Source organism: Leptonychotes weddellii, chromosome 16 (assembly GCF_054177405.1).
Source record: "Leptonychotes weddellii isolate Sample4059 chromosome 16, ASM5417740v2, whole genome shotgun sequence".
In the NCBI taxonomy this organism is placed as follows: domain Eukaryota; kingdom Metazoa; phylum Chordata; class Mammalia; order Carnivora; family Phocidae; genus Leptonychotes; species Leptonychotes weddellii.
The window spans coordinates 47,134,113-47,154,497 of NC_138384.1; the positions used below are offsets into that span (position 1 = coordinate 47,134,113).

The following is a 20,385-nucleotide window of genomic DNA, read 5'->3' on the forward strand; positions in this document are numbered from 1 at the left end:
CTCCCTCCACCCTCAGACCCAGGAGTCCAGGCCCCCACCTCCCTCCACCCTCAGACCCAGGAGTCCAGGCCCCCAGTCCCTTCCTCCTCCAGTTTCAGGAGTCCAAGCCCATAGGCCCTCTTCTCTCAGATCCAAGAGTGCAGGCCTTGTCTACCTTTGGGACCCAGGCTTCCAGGACCCAGATATCTAATCCCAAACCTTTCCCACCAACACAAATGCCTCCTTGTTTCCCCAGGACGTTCGTTCGATGGTACTTCAAGGGCAACTAACAAAGGTATCTTTTTCTTACTTCCTTATCCGGTTTTCATTCCTAAAATAAAGAATATATTTCAGCTCTGTAGATTCTTTCATCTTTGAAGGTGGTCACCGCTAACGCAGGTAGGAGGAGGGGCAGCATACCCCAAATATGCCCAGGTGACTATTCCTTTAGTGACAGTAATATGTAGAGCTGTCAAGGTACATGCAAGGTCCTGTGCTGAGGACTTTCCGTACAAGCCCAGACCCGTCCCTAGATTGCTGACTGTCTCTTTGACATTTCAACTTGCAGACGATACCCTCAGATGGATTCCTTGATGTCTCTTTGGGTTTTTTGTTGTTGTTTTTGTTTGTTTGTTTTGTGCAAGAAGGTGATTTTATTAAAGCATGGGGACAGGACCTGTGGGCAGAAAGCGCTGCCCTTGATGTCTCTCTGAACGCCTGTTCCTCCGCAAGGCTTTCCTGCTGAAGTCACCACCATCCACCCAGCTGCTCATCCCGAAACCCGCGTTTAATTCCTCCCCCACTTCTACTTCCGTGACTCAGCCTTTTTAACTCCTAAACATCTTGTGTAGCTGCCCTCTGTCTGTGGTCCCAGTCACCATCGTCTCTTGCCTGGATCACTGCAGCAGCATCCCCACTCGCCTCCCTGCCCCGAATCAGCCTTGCCTCACTCCGGTCCATCCTCCACATGGCAGCCAGAGTAATATTTTAAAGTATGTCAGATCATGTCACTCCTCTGCTCAAAAGCCTTTGGTGGCTCCCTATTGCCATTGGAACAAATCCAATTCCTTGTCAAGGCCTCTAAGATGCTCCAGGTTCTGGCCCTTGCTGACCTGGCAGGCCTTGTCCCCTACCACTCTTCTCCCTTGATCTTTTCACCCTGCACTTCGTCTGGCCTTTGCTTATTCCTTACATTTGTCATGATTCTTGTCACCCTCTCCAGGACCTGGTTACGTGCTGTTCCCTGCCTAGAATAAGGTTTTCTCCCTTTTGTGTCTAGTTAACTCAGTTACAGTTTCCCCTGAAAAGCCTTTACATATATTAACCTATTTAATCCCCACGATGAGTCTGTGTATCTGGTGCTATTTTTGCCGGACTCCACCTCCCTTTTCTTGTTCCCCTCTTTACCCTCTAGCCCCACTAGCCATTTTTTTTTTTTTTTTTTTTGTCCCTTGAACACACAAAGCTCAGTCCCATGTTCGGGCTTTTGCACATGCTGTCCTTCATACTTGACATGACTTTACTGTGAACCTCACGGAGCTACCTCCCTCTCACAGCTCCCCGCTCAAATGTCATCTTCTCTGACTACTTCCCTCCCCCTATTTTGGCTTGTGCACAGTACTCATTGGGACTTAATGTCAACTTGTGTTTTTTATTTGGGTTTGTGTCTTCCCACCTAAAGGATAAGTTCCTTCTGGGCATCTACTCATTCTTGTTCACTGATATAGTCCCCTTTACTGACTCACTCATTCAGAGAATATTTACTGAGTACTTCTATGTGCCAGGCATTTTCAAGGTACTGTAGAGACAGCAGTGAAGAAATCAGAACAGACAAAAATCTGCACCCTCATGGAGTTTAGATTCTTTTGGTGGGGGGGGGGGCAGAGGGAGAAGGAGAGAAAGAATCTTAAGCAGGCTCCACACCCAATGTGGAGCCCAACGTGGGGCTCGATCTCACAACCCTGACATCATGACCTGAGCTGAAATCAAGAGTCAGATGCTTAACCGACTGAGCTACCCAGGTGCCCCATGGAGTTTAGATTGTAATGGATGGTTAGATAATAAACAAGAAAATTAAGCGCAATAAGACATGGATCAAAGCAAAAACAGCAGGGACAAAAGCCCCTGCGTGTGCCTAGTGTTGGGGACGTGGCCGGGAGGCATCTGGAGCAGAACTTTAGGAAAGAGTAGGCAGTGAGGTCAGAGAGGATGTGAGGGGACCAGATCATGGAGGACCTTGGCCACTGTAAGGTCTGGATTTTCCTGAGATGAGAGTTATGGGCAGTTTTTGAGACGAGGAAGGTCATGATATGATTTGAGTTGCATGGCTACTGCATGGATAAACTGTAGGGGGCAGGGGTGGAACTAGGAACTGCTGTTAGGTGCTGTGGTAATCTGGACAGCTTTAATCCAGGAAGGAGATGCAGCTCGGGGACAAAGTGGTGACAGTGAGGAGCAGTGGTTCTAGATCCGTCCTGAAGGTAGAACCAGTGGGGTTTGCTGATGGATCAGAATGTTGGGTGTGAGGGGAAGAAAAGAGAAGGGGCAGGTGTCAATGGTCATGGCAGCCGCAATGTCAGTAGAACCCTCTGCCATGACGGGAACATTCTAGATGTGCACTGTCCATGTGGTGGCCTCCAGCCACCTGTGGCCATGAAGCAGGTCAAATGTGGCCAGTGACACTGAGGAGCTAAATTTATTTTTTTTAAGATTTTATTTGAGAGAGAGTGAGGGAGAGAGCGGGAGGGAGCAGAGGCAGAGGGAGAAGCAGGTTCCCTGCTGAGCAGGGAGCCCAACCTCCGACTCAATTCCAGGACCCTGGGATCAAGACCCGAGCCGAAGGAAGATGGCTTAACCGACTGAGCCACCCAGGCACCCCCGAGGAGAGCTAAATTTATCATCTTTTATAGCTTTAATAATTTAAATTGTCCCTCATCTATGAAAACAAGTCACAGAGGCAGGTGTCTGGGGACCCGGGGTATAACTCTGGATCACACTCTTTGTTTACTTGACTAGGAGCTACTGGAAGGCAGGGGCTGCCTCTGATTCATTTCGGTATTTGCAAACCCGGCAAAATGTGGAATTCAGTACATACTTAGTAAATGGTTTGGGGACTGATTGACATCATCAAAGAATGAGTGAATGAAAAAAAAAAGTCCAGGAATTTAGAGGTGAGGTCTGATCTGAAGATACAAGTTGCAGAGCCCCCTCTCCAGGCATGGAGCGTGAATGAGGCACGCAGAGCCACGCCGCTGGATACACAGAGGAAATGAGTGTAGACGGATAAGAGAAGTGGGTAGGAGGAGGTTTCTCCAAAGGTAAGCAGTCCGAACCATGAAGAGGAACTGAGAAGGAAAAACGGGGAAAGCAAGGCAGCTGTGGCATTCTGAAAGCCAGGCGAAGAAAACATTTCAAGGAGATAGTGATCAGCTGGGTCACATGCTGCCACATGGTGCAAGAGAAGACCTGAGAACTGGCCATTGGTTTTAGCAAGCTGGACATCACTGATGAACCTGACCAGAGCCATTTCCATAGAGCGGTGGGGGGGAGCCAGCTGATTGGCATGGGTTTAAGCCACACTCGTCATCAGGGAAATGCAAATCAAAACCACAGTGAGATACCATTTCACACCCCCTGGGAGGCTATAATCAAAAAGTCAGGTGAGGGGCACCTGGGTGGCTCCGTCGGTTAAGCGTCTGCCTTCGGCTCAGGTCATGGTCCCAGGGTCCTTCGATCGAGCCCCGCGTCGGGCTCCCTGCTTAGCGGGGAGTCTGCTTCTCCCTCTCCCTCAACCCCTCATCCCACTCACGCTCTCTCTCTCAAATAAATAAAATCTTTTTTTTTAAGTCAGGTGATAACAAATGTTGGTGAGGATGTAAGGAATTCGGAACCCTCCTACTTTGCTGGTAGGAATATAAAATGGTACTGGCATTGTGAAAACCATCTGGCACTTCCTCAATAAATTAAACAGGATCACCATATGACTCAGCAACTCCATTCCCAGAGAATTTAACCTGTGTTCACACAAAAACTTGTATGTGAATGTTCATAACATTATTCACAGTGGCCAAAAAATGGAAACATCGCAAATGTCCATCAACTGATAAATGCATAAACCAAATGTGATACTTCCCTACAATGGAATATTATTTGGCAATAAAAAGGAATGAGCCAGTGATACATGCAAATCTGTAGAGACAGAGAGTAGATTATGGTTGCCTAGGGCATCGAGGTGGTTTTGGGGTGAGGAATGAAAGGGACTGCCGGTGGTCATAGGATTCCCCTTTGGGGGTGAGGGAAATGTTCTAAAATCAGATTACGGTAATGGTTGCACAAGTCTATAAACTTACTAAAAACCACTGAATTACACACTTGACATGGCTGAACTTTGTGGGAGAGAAATTGGAGACAAATATAAACAGCTCTCAAGGAGTTTTGCTGTTAGAAATGAGACAGGATGGGGTGCCTGGCTGGCTCAGTCGGTAGATCATGCAGAAGATCTTGATCTCGGGGTCATGAGTTTGAGCCCCACTGGGGGTAGAGATTACTTAAAAAAAAATGAGACAGTAGTTCAGGAGGAAATAGGTCAAGACAGGGAGTCTTAAAAATCAGAGAGTGAGGGGCACTGGGTGGCTCAGTTGGTTGAGTGTCTGCCTTCGGCTCAGGTCATGATCCCGGGGTCCTGGGATCAAGCCCCGCATCGGGCTCCCTGCTCAGCGGAGAGCCTGCTTCTCCCTCTCCCTCTGCCGCTCCCGATGCTTGTGCTCTCTCACTCGCTCACTCTATCAAATAAGTAAATAAAAATCTTTTTAAAATGTATTTAAAAAATCGGAGAATGACAGCACATTTGGATGCTGAGGGGAAAGACCCGTGGGGAGGCAAGAATTGATGACGTGGGAAGAACAGAAGCAGTGAGATCTTTGAGTAGACCAGAGGGTATGAGGTCCAGTGCCCCAGTGGAAGGGGTTGGCATTGGAACAGGCAGTTCGCCCTCACGAATGGGGGAAGGTGGCCTGTGTGGGCACAGATGCAAATCAGTGGAAAGACGTGCAGGTGGGACTGAAAGTTTTCTTCGTCACCTTTGTTTTCCCAGTGAGATGGAAAGCAAGCTAAGAGTGAGGTGCTAGGCGTTTGAGGAGACAAGGTATGACTTACCTTTCTTAGACAGTAGCCAAGTGGATGGACCAGGGAAAGGCCCTCCACGGTACCTAAGAGTGTCCCCACATAGTAGGCACTGCGTAAGTATCGGTGATGAGAAGTTGAGAAATTTCACCCTCACAACTGACCCATGGGATTATTATCCATTTCCCGAGGAAGGAGCCTGTCTACATTCGAACAGCTGGTACCCAAGACAGAGCCACGAGTCCCCAACCTTCGACCATGTAGCCCTTCAGTTCTCAAAAAAAAAAAAAAAGGGGGGGGGGAGACTCAGAAGAAAATAAATAAAATTCTTTATTATATCCTAATCACACAGTACAAATGGATATTAAATAAGAACAGGGAGAAAGCAGGCCCCTGGACAGCATGTGGGGACCCTTGTCCCCCCACCCCTAAAAATGCACGCCCTGATCAATAAATACCCCTCCCCAGGGACCCTGAAGTCCCAGCCCCAAAACAGTCCAGGTTGAAGAATCTTGGGTCCACCCCCTCGCTTCACAGAGGAGGGAAACTGAGGCCCAGAGAATCACCCGGCAAGGGCGTGGCTCCTGTTCCCCCCCCACCCCCCCTCCCCGCGGGTTTCCTCTCGCCTCCCCTGAAGTCCCTCGGGCGAGCAGCCCGCACACCTGGACTCACACCTGGACCCGGTAGCCACCCGACCGCCGCCGGCAGAGCCTCCGCACGCCCACCCAGTAGAGCGCCAGCATGACCACCCAGTACCCCACGTAGGCGCCAGCGCCGGCGGCCAGGTGGTGGGCCTCGGCGGCGCGGGCAGGGCCGCTCCAGTCGGCCCGGGCCTCGCGCACCACGCTGCGGACCAGGCCTCCCAGCAGCAGCAGAGCCCAGACGGCCAGCGGCAGCAGGGGGACGTAGTTGGCGGCCAGCGTCCGCCGGCCAGAGGTGCCCCAGCCGCTCTGGTTCATGGTGGCCAGCGCCAGGAACTTGGCGGGCAGGAGGCCGCCCATGTAGAGCGGCGCGTAGAGCGAGAGCAGCACCATGCGCGCGCAGCCGCGCAGCCAGGCCGCGAAGGCCGCCTTGGCCAGCGCCACGCCCTGCACGCACAGCAGCACCCACAGCAGCGCCCACGGGCGGCCCGCGTAGAAGAGCCGCAGCACGGTGGCCGCCACGAAGAAGGGGAAGAGCCCCGAGACCACGGCCTCGTAGGTCATCCACGCGTGGTGGCGGTGCCACCAGAGCGCGTTGTACAGCCACTCGCGGAAGTAGGACTTGGACCAGCGCGTCTGCTGGCTCAGCCAGCGCAGGAAGGACGAGGGAGTCTCGGAGTAGCAGCGCGACCGGGAGGTGTACCTGCGCCGGAGGGACGAGGCAGGGCATCAGCACCGCCCTCCCTGCGGCCGGGACAGGGATCGGAGCGGGAGAAGGCCACCGGCGTCGGGCGGCCACGGGGCTGCAAGCTTGCCTGACCTCCCTGGGCCTCGGGTTCCCGTAAGTAAAACGGCCTCGACGAGGATTCCTACCTAATAGGGCTGCGGTGAGCACTGAATCGGGACTCATGCCGACTGCTGAGCACAGGATGTTGTATTTGCTCAATAAATATTAGAAACTACTACTGTGGGCGCCTGGGTGGCTCAGATGGTTAAGCGTCTGCCTTCGGCTCAGGTCATGATCCCAGGGTCCTGGGATCGAGCCCCACATCGGGCTCCCGGCTCGGCGGGGAGCCTGCTTCTCCCTCTGACCCTCTCCCCTCTCAGGCTGTTTCTCTCTCGCTCGCTCTCTAAAAAATAAATAAAATCTTTAAAAAAGAAAAAAAAAAAAAAGAAACTACTACTGTTTGCACGATGACTAATACCACGACTGCCGTTACTAATATCATTACAGTTACTGACCTATTACTAGTGCTATCACTAATCTATTACGAATACTTTAGTGGTCACTCTTATTGGCAGGCCCCGTGGTGAGGGATAAGCCAGGCGATGTTCCTACCCCGGGGCAGCCCATGTGTTCGAGCTCAAGGGACCATTAGGCCCCCTTCCTGTGGCCACAGCGGACATCCCAGTTAACCCCACCCAGTTCGCAGCTAAGCCCACACAAGGCTAGGATCCCGTTTCTGGAACGTCATCAGGTGGGCCACTAACAGTCAAGTTTGTTAGGAGGCGTCAAACTATTCTACCCCACGGGTATTACTTGACACCGTCCCGCTCCTTCCCCTGTGTGGTCTGGCATCCTCAGTAGCCTCCCTGCCCTGCCCTTGTCTCCTGCAGTCTGTACTCAAAACAGCTGCCAGAGGGATCCTATCACAACAACACTCACCCCTCTGCCCAGAACCTCCCATGGCTCCCTCATCTTCGTTCAAAGTTCTTGGGTGGCCTCTAAGCCTTTCTTGAGTGCTCCCCGTCACCACTCTGTCCTCCTCCCCTGACGCTCTCCCCCTTGCTAGGGCTCCAGCTCCACCGTTTCCAGCCTCCATCCCTGCCCTTCCTAGGGCATCCTAGTTAACATTTCATTCTCTGCTCCCAGACTCTCTAACCCCCTTTCCTGGCACGTCCATTATCCAGCCTACTACATGTTCTCCTTAGTTACTGTCTCCCCAGTAGGTATGAGCATGAATCTGTGTCTCTTGGTAACTGCTGCATCCTCAGAGCTTGAAACATTGTAATGAGGGGTGCCTGGCTGGCTCTGCCAGAAGGGCGTGCTGTTCTTGATCTTGGGGTCATGAGTTCAAGCCCCACACTGGGCATAGAGAGTACTTAAATAAATAAACTTAAACAAAAACACATTATAATGAATGTTTGCCTTGTGAATGAATGCATGAGTTCCCTTGGTGTACCCCAAGTTCTCTCTGGCCCTTTCACAGGGTCTAGCTTTGTAGAAATCTCTTTCCCCTGAACTCGACCTGGTTGAACCCATACTCCCTGAGTCTCACTGAATTACAACTCTTCCTGAAGCACTTGATTCTTCTTGCTCACTCTCTCACTAGATCCCACTCTCTTTCCCTCCCCACCTCACCTGAAGTAATCTGCGCTGCCGGGGGAGAGCCATCCTGCCCCATCTCATGTGGTTTATTCTAGGCGGAATTCCCCACCCTCACCTTGCCTCACTTAGTAGAGTCCATTGGGTCACATGATCAATGCAAATGCCACCCCTACTCCTTCTAGTATCTTCCACTCTCCCCTAACGTCTCATTTGGTAGAGTCCACTGTCCTGCACGATAACTTGGGTTTGGAGAATTCCCAACACACACACAGAGTCACTGGCCTCCACACACACCCAACTACCTGATCCCCTCTGCTTACTTGGTCGCATAGCCCATGCTGAGCATGCGGTTGGTGAGGTGCCGGTCATCCCCAAAGGTGCAGTGGGTACCCAGGAACTTCTGGTTGTACCAGGCCTCAAGGAACTGCTGCAGGAGGTTGTTCCTGTACAGGCCTAGGTGGGGGTGGGGAGTACAGGACCATCAGCCTCTACTGTGCCCAGTACTGTCCCCAATCCTATCTCCCAACCCAACTCACCTCCAATTCTGGCCCCATCCTCAACCATCTCAATCCTGTCCTCAGCCCTATCTCCAGCAACAACTCTAGCCCCAATCCCATTCTCAACACCAATCCTTCTTCAACCCTATACCCACCCCAAATGTGCCCCAATCCTGTCCCTGACGCACACCCACATCCACTTTGACAGCAAAGCCACCCCAACTCCATCCTCGACCCCATATCCATTCTCAGCCCTATCCCCTACCCATCCCCATCCAAAAACCCTTCACCAACCCCAAACTTGGCCCCAACCCTTTCCTTGACTCCAATTCCATCCCATTCCCTTCCCTAAACCTTTCCCCATTCCCTATCCCCATCCACACCCTTTCTCCAACCCCACCAAACGCCATCCCGCCTCCAACTTCCAGTTGTGTCCCTATCCCCAATCCCTGTTGCAGCCCCATCTTTGTCCCCAATCTCAATCATATCCTCAACCCGTTCTGGCTCCCTCTCGCCCCCTCCACCCTATCCATGCCCTTCCCAAGTCCTACCCCTGCTCACCTAGGGGACCACTGATGCAGGACACACAATGGAAGTAGCTCTGACAAGCCCGCTCCACGTTGAAGGCCACCCAGTACCGCAGGCTGCTTAGGAAGCTGACCCAGGAGTCCAGGGGGTTAAGGATCCGCACATCCCCCCCAACAGCTCCTACCCGGGGGTCCTCATCCAGTACCCGCACCAGCTCCAGCAGTGCCATGGGGTCCAGCCTTGTGTCCGAGTCACAGACCTGTGGGGTGGAAGGGGCCAGGATCAGGCCAAATCCCTGCCCAGGGCTGGTGCTTGAGGGGAGGGCACCAAAGGGTGGGGAGCTGCTGGGACACTCCGCACCCAATCTGAACACAACTTTCAATTTTGTAGTCATTTTCAATGTCTAATCACACTTTAAGATGACCTCCCTAAGACCCATAACCTTGTATCATACCCTCCTCTGGCATGTGGGCAAGACCTGTAACTTGCTTCTAACCCACAGGATATGGCAAAAGTGATGGCACATAACTCCCACGATTATATTGCCTTATATACAAATAGTAAAGGAGTTTTGCAATGTAATTAAGATCCCTGGGGCGCCTGGGTGGCTCAGTCGTTAGGTGTCTGCCTTCGGCTCAGGTCATGATCCCGGGGTCCTGGGATCGAGCCCTGCATCGGGCTCCCTGCTCCACGGGAAGCCTGCTTCTCCCTCTCCCACTCCCCCTGCTTGTATTCCCTCTCTCGCTGTCTCTCCCTCTGTCAAATAAATAAATAAAATCTTAAAAAAAAAAATCCCTAATCTACTGAGATTTCCTGGGTGGGTCTGACCTAATCAGGTGAGCCCTTTAAAAGAAGGTCTAGAAGTCAGAGACTTTCTCTTGCTGATCTGGAAGAAGAAGTATTATGGCTGCAAGAACATGAATTCTGCCCACAAACACATTAGCTTGGAAGAGGCCCCTGAGCCTTAGATAGGACCCAGCTCCAGCTGACATCATGATTATAGCCTGATGGTACCTGAACAGAGGAACCAGTTAAGCTTTGCTCAGACTCCTGATTCATGGAAACTAGGAGATAAGTGTTTTGTTTCAAGCTGCCAAATTTGTGGTCATCTGTTAGGCAACAATAGAAAACTAATGCAGTGCATTACTGAATGAGTTTCTACTTTGGATGAAGACAGGAAGAAATCTCTACGTTGAATGGGTGAATAAAGCAATGAATGATTTCTACATTGGATGGATAAATGAATAAATCTTTAGATTGAGTGGATGACTGGATGGATGGATGGATGGATGGATGGATGGATGGATGGGTGAACGAGGGAAGGAAAGAGTCTGCATCCAACAGGTAATGAATGAACAAAATAAATGAATGACCTCCATATTGGAGAGATGGATGTAAGAAGGGACGAGTGATGTCAACTACAATTAAAAAAAAAAAAGAATATGAGTAAGAGTGAAAGAAAGAGTATAGAGTATGCAACTTGAGGTTGAATGAATGAAGAAAGGGAGGAGTTGGGCGCCTGGGTGGCTCAGTTGGTTAGGCGACTGCCTTCGGCTCAGGTCTTGATCCTGGAGTCCCGGGATCGAGTCCCGCATCGGGCTCCCTGCTCAGCGGGGAGTCTGCTTCTCCCTCTGACCCTCCCCCCTCTCATGTGCTCTCTCTCTCCTCTCATCCTCTCTCTCAAATAAATAAATAAAATCTAAAAAAAAAGAAAGGGAGGAATTAATGAATCGCTACACGATGAATAGAATGAGTGGTCTCCTTATTGGATGGACGGATAGAGGGACGTAAGAACGAATGAGAGACGGAAAGAATCCCTACACTGAATGGCTGGATAAAAAAGGGAGTTAGAAAGAGGTCCATTCCGCTTTCTGCCCTGAAGGAAGAAGCCTAGGGAAGAGGGATTGCGAGCGTCAGGGGCACGGTGGGGCGCGCGCACCTCGCACTCACCTGCACGTAGTCCACAGAGTCGCCGAGGGCCTTGAAGGCAGTGTACATGACCTCGCGCTTGCCGCCCCAGCGCTGCGCCACGCACACGCACCTGTGCGTCCTCACGAGCGCCTCCACCGCCAGCCGCCCCGGGTCCTCGGCCTCCACCTCCCGGTAGGCGCCCGCGCCTGCAGCGCCCGCCGCCGCGGGTTCCCAGGGCTGGTGGTAGTTGCCGTCCCACACGTAGGTGGCGGGGTCCTCGTCGGCGAACACCTCGCGGAACATGTCCACCATGTAGAGGTCCTCGGCGCGGTTGCCGTCCACCACCATGAGGACGCGCAGCCGCGCGCGCGGGTACTGCAGGGCGCGGGCGGACGCCAGGCACTGGCGCAGGTACGCCGGGTCCTCCTGGTACGCCGAGATGGTCAGCGCCACGCTGCGCGCCGCCGCCGCGTCCCGGGGCCCCCGCGCCGCCGCCCGCCGCGCCGCCGCCGCCAGCCGCCGGTGCTCCAGGTACGCGAAGAGGCTCTGCGCCACCAGGTGTGCGGAGAGGAAAGCCCCGTAGAGACCGAAGGCCAGGAGGCCGTGGCGATCGGAGGCGAGCGGCACCCCGGCGGCGTAGGCCCAGGTCATGAGGCCCAAGATGAGCAGCGCGAAGGTGATAGTCAGCACCCGCCGGGCCAGGCCAGAGCAGTGGCGGGCGGCCGGGGTGGGCTTGGGCGCGTCCTGCTGGGAGCAGAGAGAGGGGATAGCAGGGGGAAAGAGTCCTGAGATCCTCTTCTGGGAAGGGAAGACCTAGGGTTTTTGTTTTCCCCCAAGCCAATACAACATCCCCTTTTTGTAAAGAAAATCCCCTGGGGGAGGGGGGGGCGCCTGGGTGGCTCAGTCATTAAGCGTCTGCCTTCGGCTCCGGTCATGATCCCGGGGTCCTGGGATCGAGCCCCGCATCGGGCTCCCTGCTCAGCGGGAAGCCTGCTTCTCCCTCTCCCACTCTCCCTGCTTGTGTTCCCTCTCTCACTGTGTCTCTCTCTGTCAAAGAAATAAATAAAATCTTTTAAAAAAAAAGAAAGAAAGAAAATCCCCTGGGTACTGCAAAGTTATTTTCACTAATGAAAATAATTGTGGCAAACAGCAAAGCTCCATGCCTGATTATAATATATTGATTCTAATACATTTTTCCCCACATTTTAAACAGCTCTTCAATCCATGAGGATTACACTCAACGGAATGTCACAGTTTAATTAACAGGGGATCTCCTCCCCTCCCGCTTCTTGGTGGCACATAAACACTCATCTCACAATTAAAGGTTTCTTAGTGTTGAGATCATCATCATCATCTTAAAAATAATACAATATGAGGGTGCCTGGGTGGCTCAGTCCTTGAGTGTCTGCCTTCAGCTCAGGTCATGATCCCAGGGTCCTGGGATTGAGCCCCACATCGGGCTCCCTGCTCAGCGGGAAGCCTGCTTCTCCCTCTCCCACTCCCCCTGCTTGTGTTCCCTCTCGCTGTCTCTCTCTCTGTCAAATAAAGAAATAATTTTTTTTAAATGCAATATGGTATGTACCAGGTGCTGCTATAAGCCTTTTATAAAAACTTATTTTAATCCTCAGGACAGTCCTATGAGGTAGGTACTATTATCCCCATTTTACAGCCGAGGCAACTGAGTCAGAGAGAGGTGCAGCAACCTGCCCAAGGTCACAGCTGGATAGCAGAGAAGCCAGGATTTGAAACTAAGAATCTGGTCGTTGAACTACCAGCTTATATACTGGCTTTACTCGTCGGGAGAGCTGGGGATGGGGGGGCAGGAGATAATGTTTACTGCCACCATACACATAGCAAAACTGAGGACTGATTAGCCAGGAAGAGTGGCTTGCTCAAGGTCATGAAGCTCACAGGTGGAGGAGTCTTTTCTCTGACTTCCCAAAGGAACGACCACATTCTCCTTCATTGCTCAGGTTCCCGACAGGGCCAAGTGCCCAGTACATGTTGCAGGAAGAGCTCAGAATCAGAGAGAGGGGTGCCTCCGTTTTCTCATCTTGTAAAATGGGGATTTAGCCCCTTCTACACGCCAAGTACTGTCCAAGTGTGGTGGATACTGTTGCTCCTATTACATATAAGGAAACAGAGGCACAGGGCAGTGATTTCTCTTGCCCAAGGCCATTCAGGCAGTCTGGCCCCATCGTCCTCTAAACTGCCTCCTGTGTCACCAGCTCCCATCTCATGGGCTTCTTTACGAGTTAAATGAGTCATTAGGACACAGATTTGTGTCGTCCAACACAGGCGTCACCAGCCACACGTGGCTACTGGGTCCTTGAAAAACAGCCAGTAGGACAGAGGAACTGAATTTTTAATTTTATTTAAATATTTAATGTCAGAAACTGACACTTGATTCAATTATTGGAAAGCTTTTAAGTATGTTTGAAACAAGTAGGGTGTGGGAAGCTGCTTTTTCATTGGTAAATTTTATGAAATCTAAATGCAGATCAAGTATCTCCAGTGAAAATACAGCATCTGCGTGAGATGTGCTACACATCTGGATTCTGAAGCCTTAGTTTGAAAAAAAAAAAAGAGTAAAATATCTCGTTAATATTTTTGTGTTGGTTACATACTGAAATGATAGTTTTAAAAATCTTGTTTTGAAGTTTTATGTTATGTTGTAGCAAATATAGGTCTGATGCGTCTATTCATGAAATGATAATATTTCTGAGAGAGCCGGGATTGGCACCCTACAGCCCTCGGGCCAAATGCCTGCTACCCTTTTCACTACAACCCTGCAAGCGAAGACAAGGTTTTAGTTTGTTTGGTTTTTTTAAAGATTTTATTTATTTATTTTAAGATTTTATTTATTTGAGAGAGAGAGACACAGAGAGAGAGGGAACCCGAGCAGGGGGAGCGGGAGAGGGAGAAGTAGGCTTCCCGCCGAGCAGGGAGCCCGATGCGGGTCTTGATCCCAGGACCCTGGGATCATGACCTGAGCCGAAGGCAGATGCTTAACGACTGAGCCACCCAGGCACCCCAGATTTTATTTTTTAAGTAACCTCTACACCCAGTGTGGGGCTTGAACTTACAGCCCCGAGATTAAGAAGCGCATGCTCAGGTTCAGCCGGTTAAGCACCTGCCTTTGGTTCAGGTCATGATCCCAGGGTCCTGGGATCCAGCCCCACATGGGCTCCCTGCTCAGCAGGGAGTCTGCTTCTCCCTCTCCCTCTGCTGCTCCCCTTGCTTGTATTCTCTTTCTCTGTCAAATAAATAAATAAAAATCTTAAAAAAAAAATCGCATGCTCTACCAACTGATCCAGTTGGGCATCCCTAGTTTTTACATTTTTAAATGGGTGAAAAAAGTCAAAAGAATAATATTTTGTGGCATATGAAAATTACATGAAATTCAAATTTCAGCATCCTTAAATCAACTTTGATTGGCATACAGTCACACTCATCTGTTTACATACTGTCTATGGCTGATTTCACGCTACACCAAAGTTGAGTAGTTGCAATAGAGATCATATGACACACACACACAAAAACTCAAATATGGACTATCTAGCATTATACAGAAAAAATCTGATGCCCCCTGATATATTGGGTTACATAAATTATATTATTGAAAGTAAGTTTACCTTTTAAATGTGGCTACTAAAAAATTTTAAATTATGTATGTGGCTCACATGATGTTTCTATAGGACACGGCTTTTAGCTTCTATAAGTAGAGCTTTGAGCCTAGTAATCACTCAATATTAATGATTACATTATTAAAACACTCAGAAACACACCTGTATCAGCTGTGGACACACAGAGCCACACATATATTCACACACGACAAGAGACACACAGTGTGCCCACATAGGAGAACGTTCATATTCTAGAAGATAACCCAGACGCCTGCTGTTAGAACTTAGGGATCCTGAGACCCGCACCAACAGCCACACAGGTGAACTTGGGAACACGCCCTTGAGCAGGAAGGAGCTAAACCAGGACCGGATGCCCACAGAGCAACAGAGATACAGGCACCCACTTGTGGGTCTGGGTGGGAGCAAAGGGACAGAGCTTCAGAAAACAGTAACAGTTAAGGTTGAGCCCTATGAAGTGGCCTTTTTTTTTTTTAAAGATTTTATTTATTTATTTTGAGAGAGAGAGAATGAGAGACAGAGAGCATGAGAGGGAAGAGGGCAGAGGGAGAAGCAGACCCCCTGCTGAGCAGGGAGCCCGATGCGGGACTCGATCCCGGGACTCCAGGATCATGACCTGAGCCGAAGGCAGACGCTTAACCAACTGAGCCACCCAGGCGCCCTGAAGTGGCCATTTTTTAAAGGGCAGAAGTGACCAGATATCTGCGATTTCATTTGGTTCAACTTAATAGTTATTGAACACATAAACGTAGAAATCCGGCCCACGTGTCGAGCAAATATAGCTCTGCCTCGCCCACCCGCACCCCGCACGCAGACACGGGCTTACAGCGGGATCAGCAAGGACATGTCACTTCTCATACACTACAGGCGCGATGGCCACCTACACAGGGGGATGGAACCCAAGCACTCCGACCGGGTCACTGTCCCACAGCGACGGTCGCCGTCATGCACAGGAGCGCGCGCGGTGTCCCCCCCCCCCACGTGGTCGCACAGGTGCCAGAGTCCCCGCCCGGCCGCACGCACCTGTGTCATCGCCGCGGGTCCGGCGGGCGCTCCTCTCCTGCTCGCTCCCGGGTCTCGCTGTGGCTGGGGAGCCCGGGGGTCATTTGAAGACCGACGCAGGCGGGGGCGGAGGAGGGCTGACGTCAGGGAGGAGCTGGGCCAGGGGCCCTGAGGTCACGGACCAGCCGGGCAGCTCCACCCGCTTCCCGCCATTGCCCGCACCCCCGCGCCCGACGGCCTCCCTTCCCAGGGCCGCCGTCTCGCCCTTCCCTGCCCTCCCAGGCCTCCTTCTCGGCTCTCCGCTCTCGTTCCCCGCTCTTCTTTCTCTCCATTTCTGCGTTCCTCTCCCTCGCTTTCTCCCCGCCCCCCCACACCCTCCGTCTTTCCTCCTGTCTGCCCGATTTCTCTGCCCACCTCTCCCGCATCCCAGCCGCTCCCCTCGAAGCCCCGGGGACGAGAAAATGCGCACACGTGCGTGGTTGTGGGTGTGGCCGCGCGCGCTGGCTGTGAGGCCCGCTGTCTGCAAGGAGCTGTGAGTGGTGGTGGGTCTGCATGTGTGCCCGTGCGAGCGTGTGCGCGTGTACCAGGGCCCGGGGAGGGGGCTGGGCACTGGGATTTGTCTCCCAGGGGCTCCGCGGTGAACTCACAGAGTTGTGCGTCAGCTGCCCCCAGGGAGCCCCGGGAACCTGAGTCAGAGTGAAGGTGGCAGTGGCCTCGCTTAGAGGCCAGAGACGGGGTCCTGGGGCTTCTAAGGCCCCAGCCCCTCAGGACCAGGAGGCTCAGTGATAAATGTCATTGTTTCCATGCCCTTCTTTTCCCATGATTAAAAACAAACAAACAAACAAAAAAACCCTCTATCTAATTCTTTCTCTCTGTTCCTCTTCGGGTGAACTGATAATGCCCATCTCTCTCCCTCTATAGCTGCCTCTGTTTCTCCGTCTGTGGTTGTACATGCCCATCTCCTACTGTCTCTGAGTCTCTGTCCACCTGTCTCTGTGTGTTCCTGTTTCTCTCCATGCCTATCTCTCTCTCTCTCTCCCTTTTCCTTCTCTCTGTGTCCATTTCTGTCTGCTTCCCTCTGGGTTTGTGTCTGTCTGTCTCTTCATTTCCGACTCTCGGTCTCCCTGACTTTCCTACTCTATGACTCTCTCTTCCTCTCACTCTCCTGTGTGTCTCTGCCTTTGTTTCCTTTGTGTTTGTCTATCTTCTGTTTCTCTCTCAATATCTGTATTTGTATCTTTTTTTCCCATCTCCCTGTTTTTGTTTCTCTGTTTCTCCCTGTTCCTCTCAGTGGTTGTTGCTCTTTTCTCTGTCTCTCTTGGTCTCTGTCTCTGTCTCTATCGCCCTCGGTCTCTGTGTATCTCTGTGCATCTTCTTCTGAGGTTCCATCTCTGTATATGTTTTTCTGACTCTCTCATTCCCTGCTTCTCTCTGACTGTGTTTTCTGTCTCTAAGTCCTCCTTTTCCCCTCCTGCTGTTTCATCGCATCCAGACTGTCCTGGAGCTTTCCCCTGCAGGACACCAAGTCCTCACTCCCTGAGTTTCCCCGGGAAGGCAGGGTGTGAGGGGCCATCACTAGGTTGGGCCTTGCCTGAGTCTGGCTGTCGGGGAAAAGGCCAGTTCAGGGCCCAAGTGAGAGGCACCCCGCCCACTTCACCAGGGCAGGGCCGCATCCTGACGCTGTTGCCAGGAGCCTGCCGCCTGGTGTCTGGCTGTGTCAGGATGATGGATCCCCCGGTGGGAGCTGAGCCCAGAGCAGGAGGGGAGGGAGATTCCTCTACCCCAGGGTGGGGGTGGGGGCAGTCCAGGCTCCACTCAGAAGCCGGGCATTTGGCTGCCCAGCCCCCACCGCACCCTGCCCGGGTGGAGCAGCTGTATAAAACCAGATGTTTCTAAAACCAGAGTGTGGATGAAGGAGGGACCAGGACTTTAAACCCCAATGGTTTCCACTTCCAGGATCCAGGAGTCCTGACCCCAGCTCCCTCTTCCTTCAGACCCAGGAGTCCAGGCCCCCACCCCCCTCCTCCCTCAGACTCAGGAGTCCAGGCCCCCAGCCCCTCCTCCCTCAAACCTAGAAGTCCTGCCCCCAGCCCCTTCCTCCCTCAGACCCAGGAATCCAGGCCCCCAGCCCCCTCCTCCCTCCCAAAAGTCCAAGCTCCCAGCCCCCTCCTCCCTCAGATTCACATGTCCAGTCTCCCAAAATTCCTTGCAGGGAGAGATGACCAAGGCTGGCAGTAGCTAAGACAAGGACAGATGAAACCAGGCACTCCCACAGGAGGCAAGAGGTAGTGGCAGGATCACCTCGTGCTCCCCTCACTAACACCCATCTCTCCCAGAACCCTCCACTCCAGTGGAGGCTGATCTCTGTTCCCTGCCCTGGGTACACAGTGGCCCTCCCAAGATTTCCATCATCATCAGAAAACCTTGGGCTTTGGTTTACAGAAAACCAGGACAGGGGTGAAGAGTGGGGAGAAAATAAGGCAGAAATGGAGAAAAGGCAGGGGAAAAGAAAATTTGTTCCCTGTAGGAACATCTCCTGCACCACCAGTGGGTCAGGCTCTCGGCTGGGTGATGCCAGGCACACAGAGATGACTCAGACCCGGGCCCTGCCCTTGTGGAGATGCCAGTCTTGTGAAGGAGACAGCTGTGTAAACAGAGGATCAAAGACGAGTGCGAGGATGCCCCAACCCGGCTGAAGAATCAGGGTGGGCTTCTTGGAGGAGGTGATGTCCAGGAGGAGCAGAGTTAGCCAAGGTAAGGGTGGGGGTGGGACTAGTGGTTAGAAAGCGGAGTAGGAAGGGCACTCAAGGCAAGAAATGTCCTGGCCGGTCAGCAAAGTACAGGTGGGTTGATGTGTAGAAGCATAAAGGGCAAAGCACTGGGTGGGGGTGGGATGCATAGCTGGGTTCACCACATGCAGGTTTTGATTGGCAGATTCAGGGGCTGGGATTTGGTCCTGGGGGTGCTGGAGAGTTATGGGCGGCTCTGGGTGCCTGTGAGGGACAAACTGGATGGAGAGACCGGGGACTTATGGCAGGGGTGGCTGAGTGGCAGGGTTATATCAGGGTCTCTTATGAACAAGTCTGAGCTGGGATGCAGGCAGTAGCTGTGGGGCTGGAGGAGAGGGGGAGCGCAGAGCGAGGTTGAGCAGAGCTCCCTGAGGACCCTGAGGAGCAAGGAGACCGAGAGGCAGCTCACTGAGCCTTTCGTCTGAGCTCCTTTTGACTACATTTGCCTCATTTCGGTCAGGTACCCTTCTCAATGATGACTTGTCTCCTGGGGAAGGAGGGAAAGCAAGGGCCCTGGGGAAGTAAGGTGAGGAAGTTGTGGTGTTTTGTTAAATACCTGAGTCCAGGCAAATGTGTCTGGGTGGGAAGGAAGTGCTTTGGAAGAGTGTAGATAGGGAGACACAGAGGATGGAGGGATGAGGGAGGGAGAGAAACAGAGAAGGGTGGAAGGATGGAGGAGAGGAGGAATGAAAGAAGGAAGTGAGGGAGGGAGAAGGGAAGAGGGAGGCTGGCTTACCTGGCTACCCTCATCTGGAAACCTGCCCCCCACCACTCCTGTTCCCCTTTACCTCCCTCTGCTCTTTCCTGTTTGTCACAGCACTTTTCACCTTCCTACATAAAGTGTAAGTTGCCCGTTTATTGCCTTTCTTGTATAAAGTGCATCTCCCTCGTTAGAACACAAGCTCCATACAGGCAGTGGTCTTTGCCTGTTTTGGTCATGACTCTGTTCCGTTGGGATCTGGACCCGTGCCTTGTACACAGTAGGTGTTCAACAAACGCGTGTCGGATGAATGAGATCCCGATGGAAGACAGAACTACCACCGCCCGTTCTGTCTTCCTAAGGGGAAAGACAAAGAAGAGGAGGAAAGGAGAGAAGAGGAAGGAGGGTAGAGGAGGAGGAGGGAGGGGAGAGGGACAGGGAGGAAGGTGAAGTGGGCAGGAGAGAGCCCAGTGCTGGGACCCCCTCCCCACACCCCTACCCAGTTGCTGGGGGAGCCATCCCTGAGTGGTCAGTCCTGAGAGGCATGGGATTAGGGGCTCCCAGGCAGGTGGGACCCTAGGCAAGGTGCCCCAGGGTCAGCAAAGATCCAAATCTGGAAGCAGATTGCCTGTGGACTTCCAGGAACTCAGAGGGCTTGGGTCCCAGCGCTGAGCAGAGCCCTGGACAGTGGCAGCCCACAGGGCCTTTCCTCCCACACGCCTGCATTCTGGGAAACACCCAGGCCTCCAAGATTCGGCAGAAATTCTGGGAGGGAGGGAGAGAGGGAGGCAGCAGTGACTGCATGTCCACCTTTGGCCTCCAGGAGGAAGTTGTGGGGCCTCCGGGGGCCCTGTCCTTCCTTAACCCTGTCCCTGCAGCTGGGGACGCCTCGTCCCAGCTTCCTCCTTTGCTCCTGTCCATGTCCCTGAAGGAAACAGAAACAGAAAGAGCCAAAAAGAGGGAGAGGAAGAAGAAGGAGACTTCTTTTTCTGGGAGTTCTAAACTCTCCCAGGAAAGCAAGAGAAGTGTCTCCTTTTTCAGAGAGCCTGAGGCCTGAGAAGAACAGTTTCCTAGCCAGAGTGATGCAGCAGAGTCAGAAAAGGTCACTGAGGGAGGAACGGCTGGGGGCTGGACCTCTGGGTCTGAGGGAGGAGGGGCTGGGGTCTGGACTCCTGGGTCTGCGGGAGGAGGGTGGTCTGGACTCCTGGGTCTGAGGGAGGAGGGACTGGGGGGCCTTGATTCCT

General features: G+C 52.5%; 2 protein-coding genes across 4 annotated transcripts in view; one reads left to right on the forward strand and one right to left on the reverse strand.

Moving 5' to 3' along the window:
* The window catches only part of SPACA6 (sperm acrosome associated 6), an 11,854-nt gene extending 11,522 nt beyond the window's left edge, over positions 1-332 (forward strand). For all 3 annotated transcript variants that reach the window (XM_031034934.2, XM_031034932.2, XM_081807691.1), the window contains one exon: positions 236-332. In XM_031034934.2, coding sequence (XP_030890794.1) covers positions 236-269 — 34 coding nt within the window. In that variant the 3' untranslated portion in view covers positions 270-332. The remainder of the gene's footprint in view (positions 1-235) is intronic.
* A 5,081-nt stretch (positions 333-5,413) lies between these two features.
* On the reverse strand, positions 5,414-17,751 carry HAS1 (hyaluronan synthase 1). Its single transcript, XM_081807665.1, has 5 exons — positions 15,674-17,751; positions 11,046-11,750; positions 9,129-9,354; positions 8,391-8,523; positions 5,414-6,444 (listed from the first exon to the last, which is right to left on the reverse strand). The coding sequence occupies exons 1-5, from the start codon at positions 15,680-15,682 to the stop codon at positions 5,769-5,771; spliced, it is 1,749 nt and encodes a 582-aa protein (XP_081663791.1). The 5' UTR covers positions 15,683-17,751; the 3' UTR covers positions 5,414-5,768.
* Positions 17,752-20,385: the final 2,634 nt, after the last annotated feature.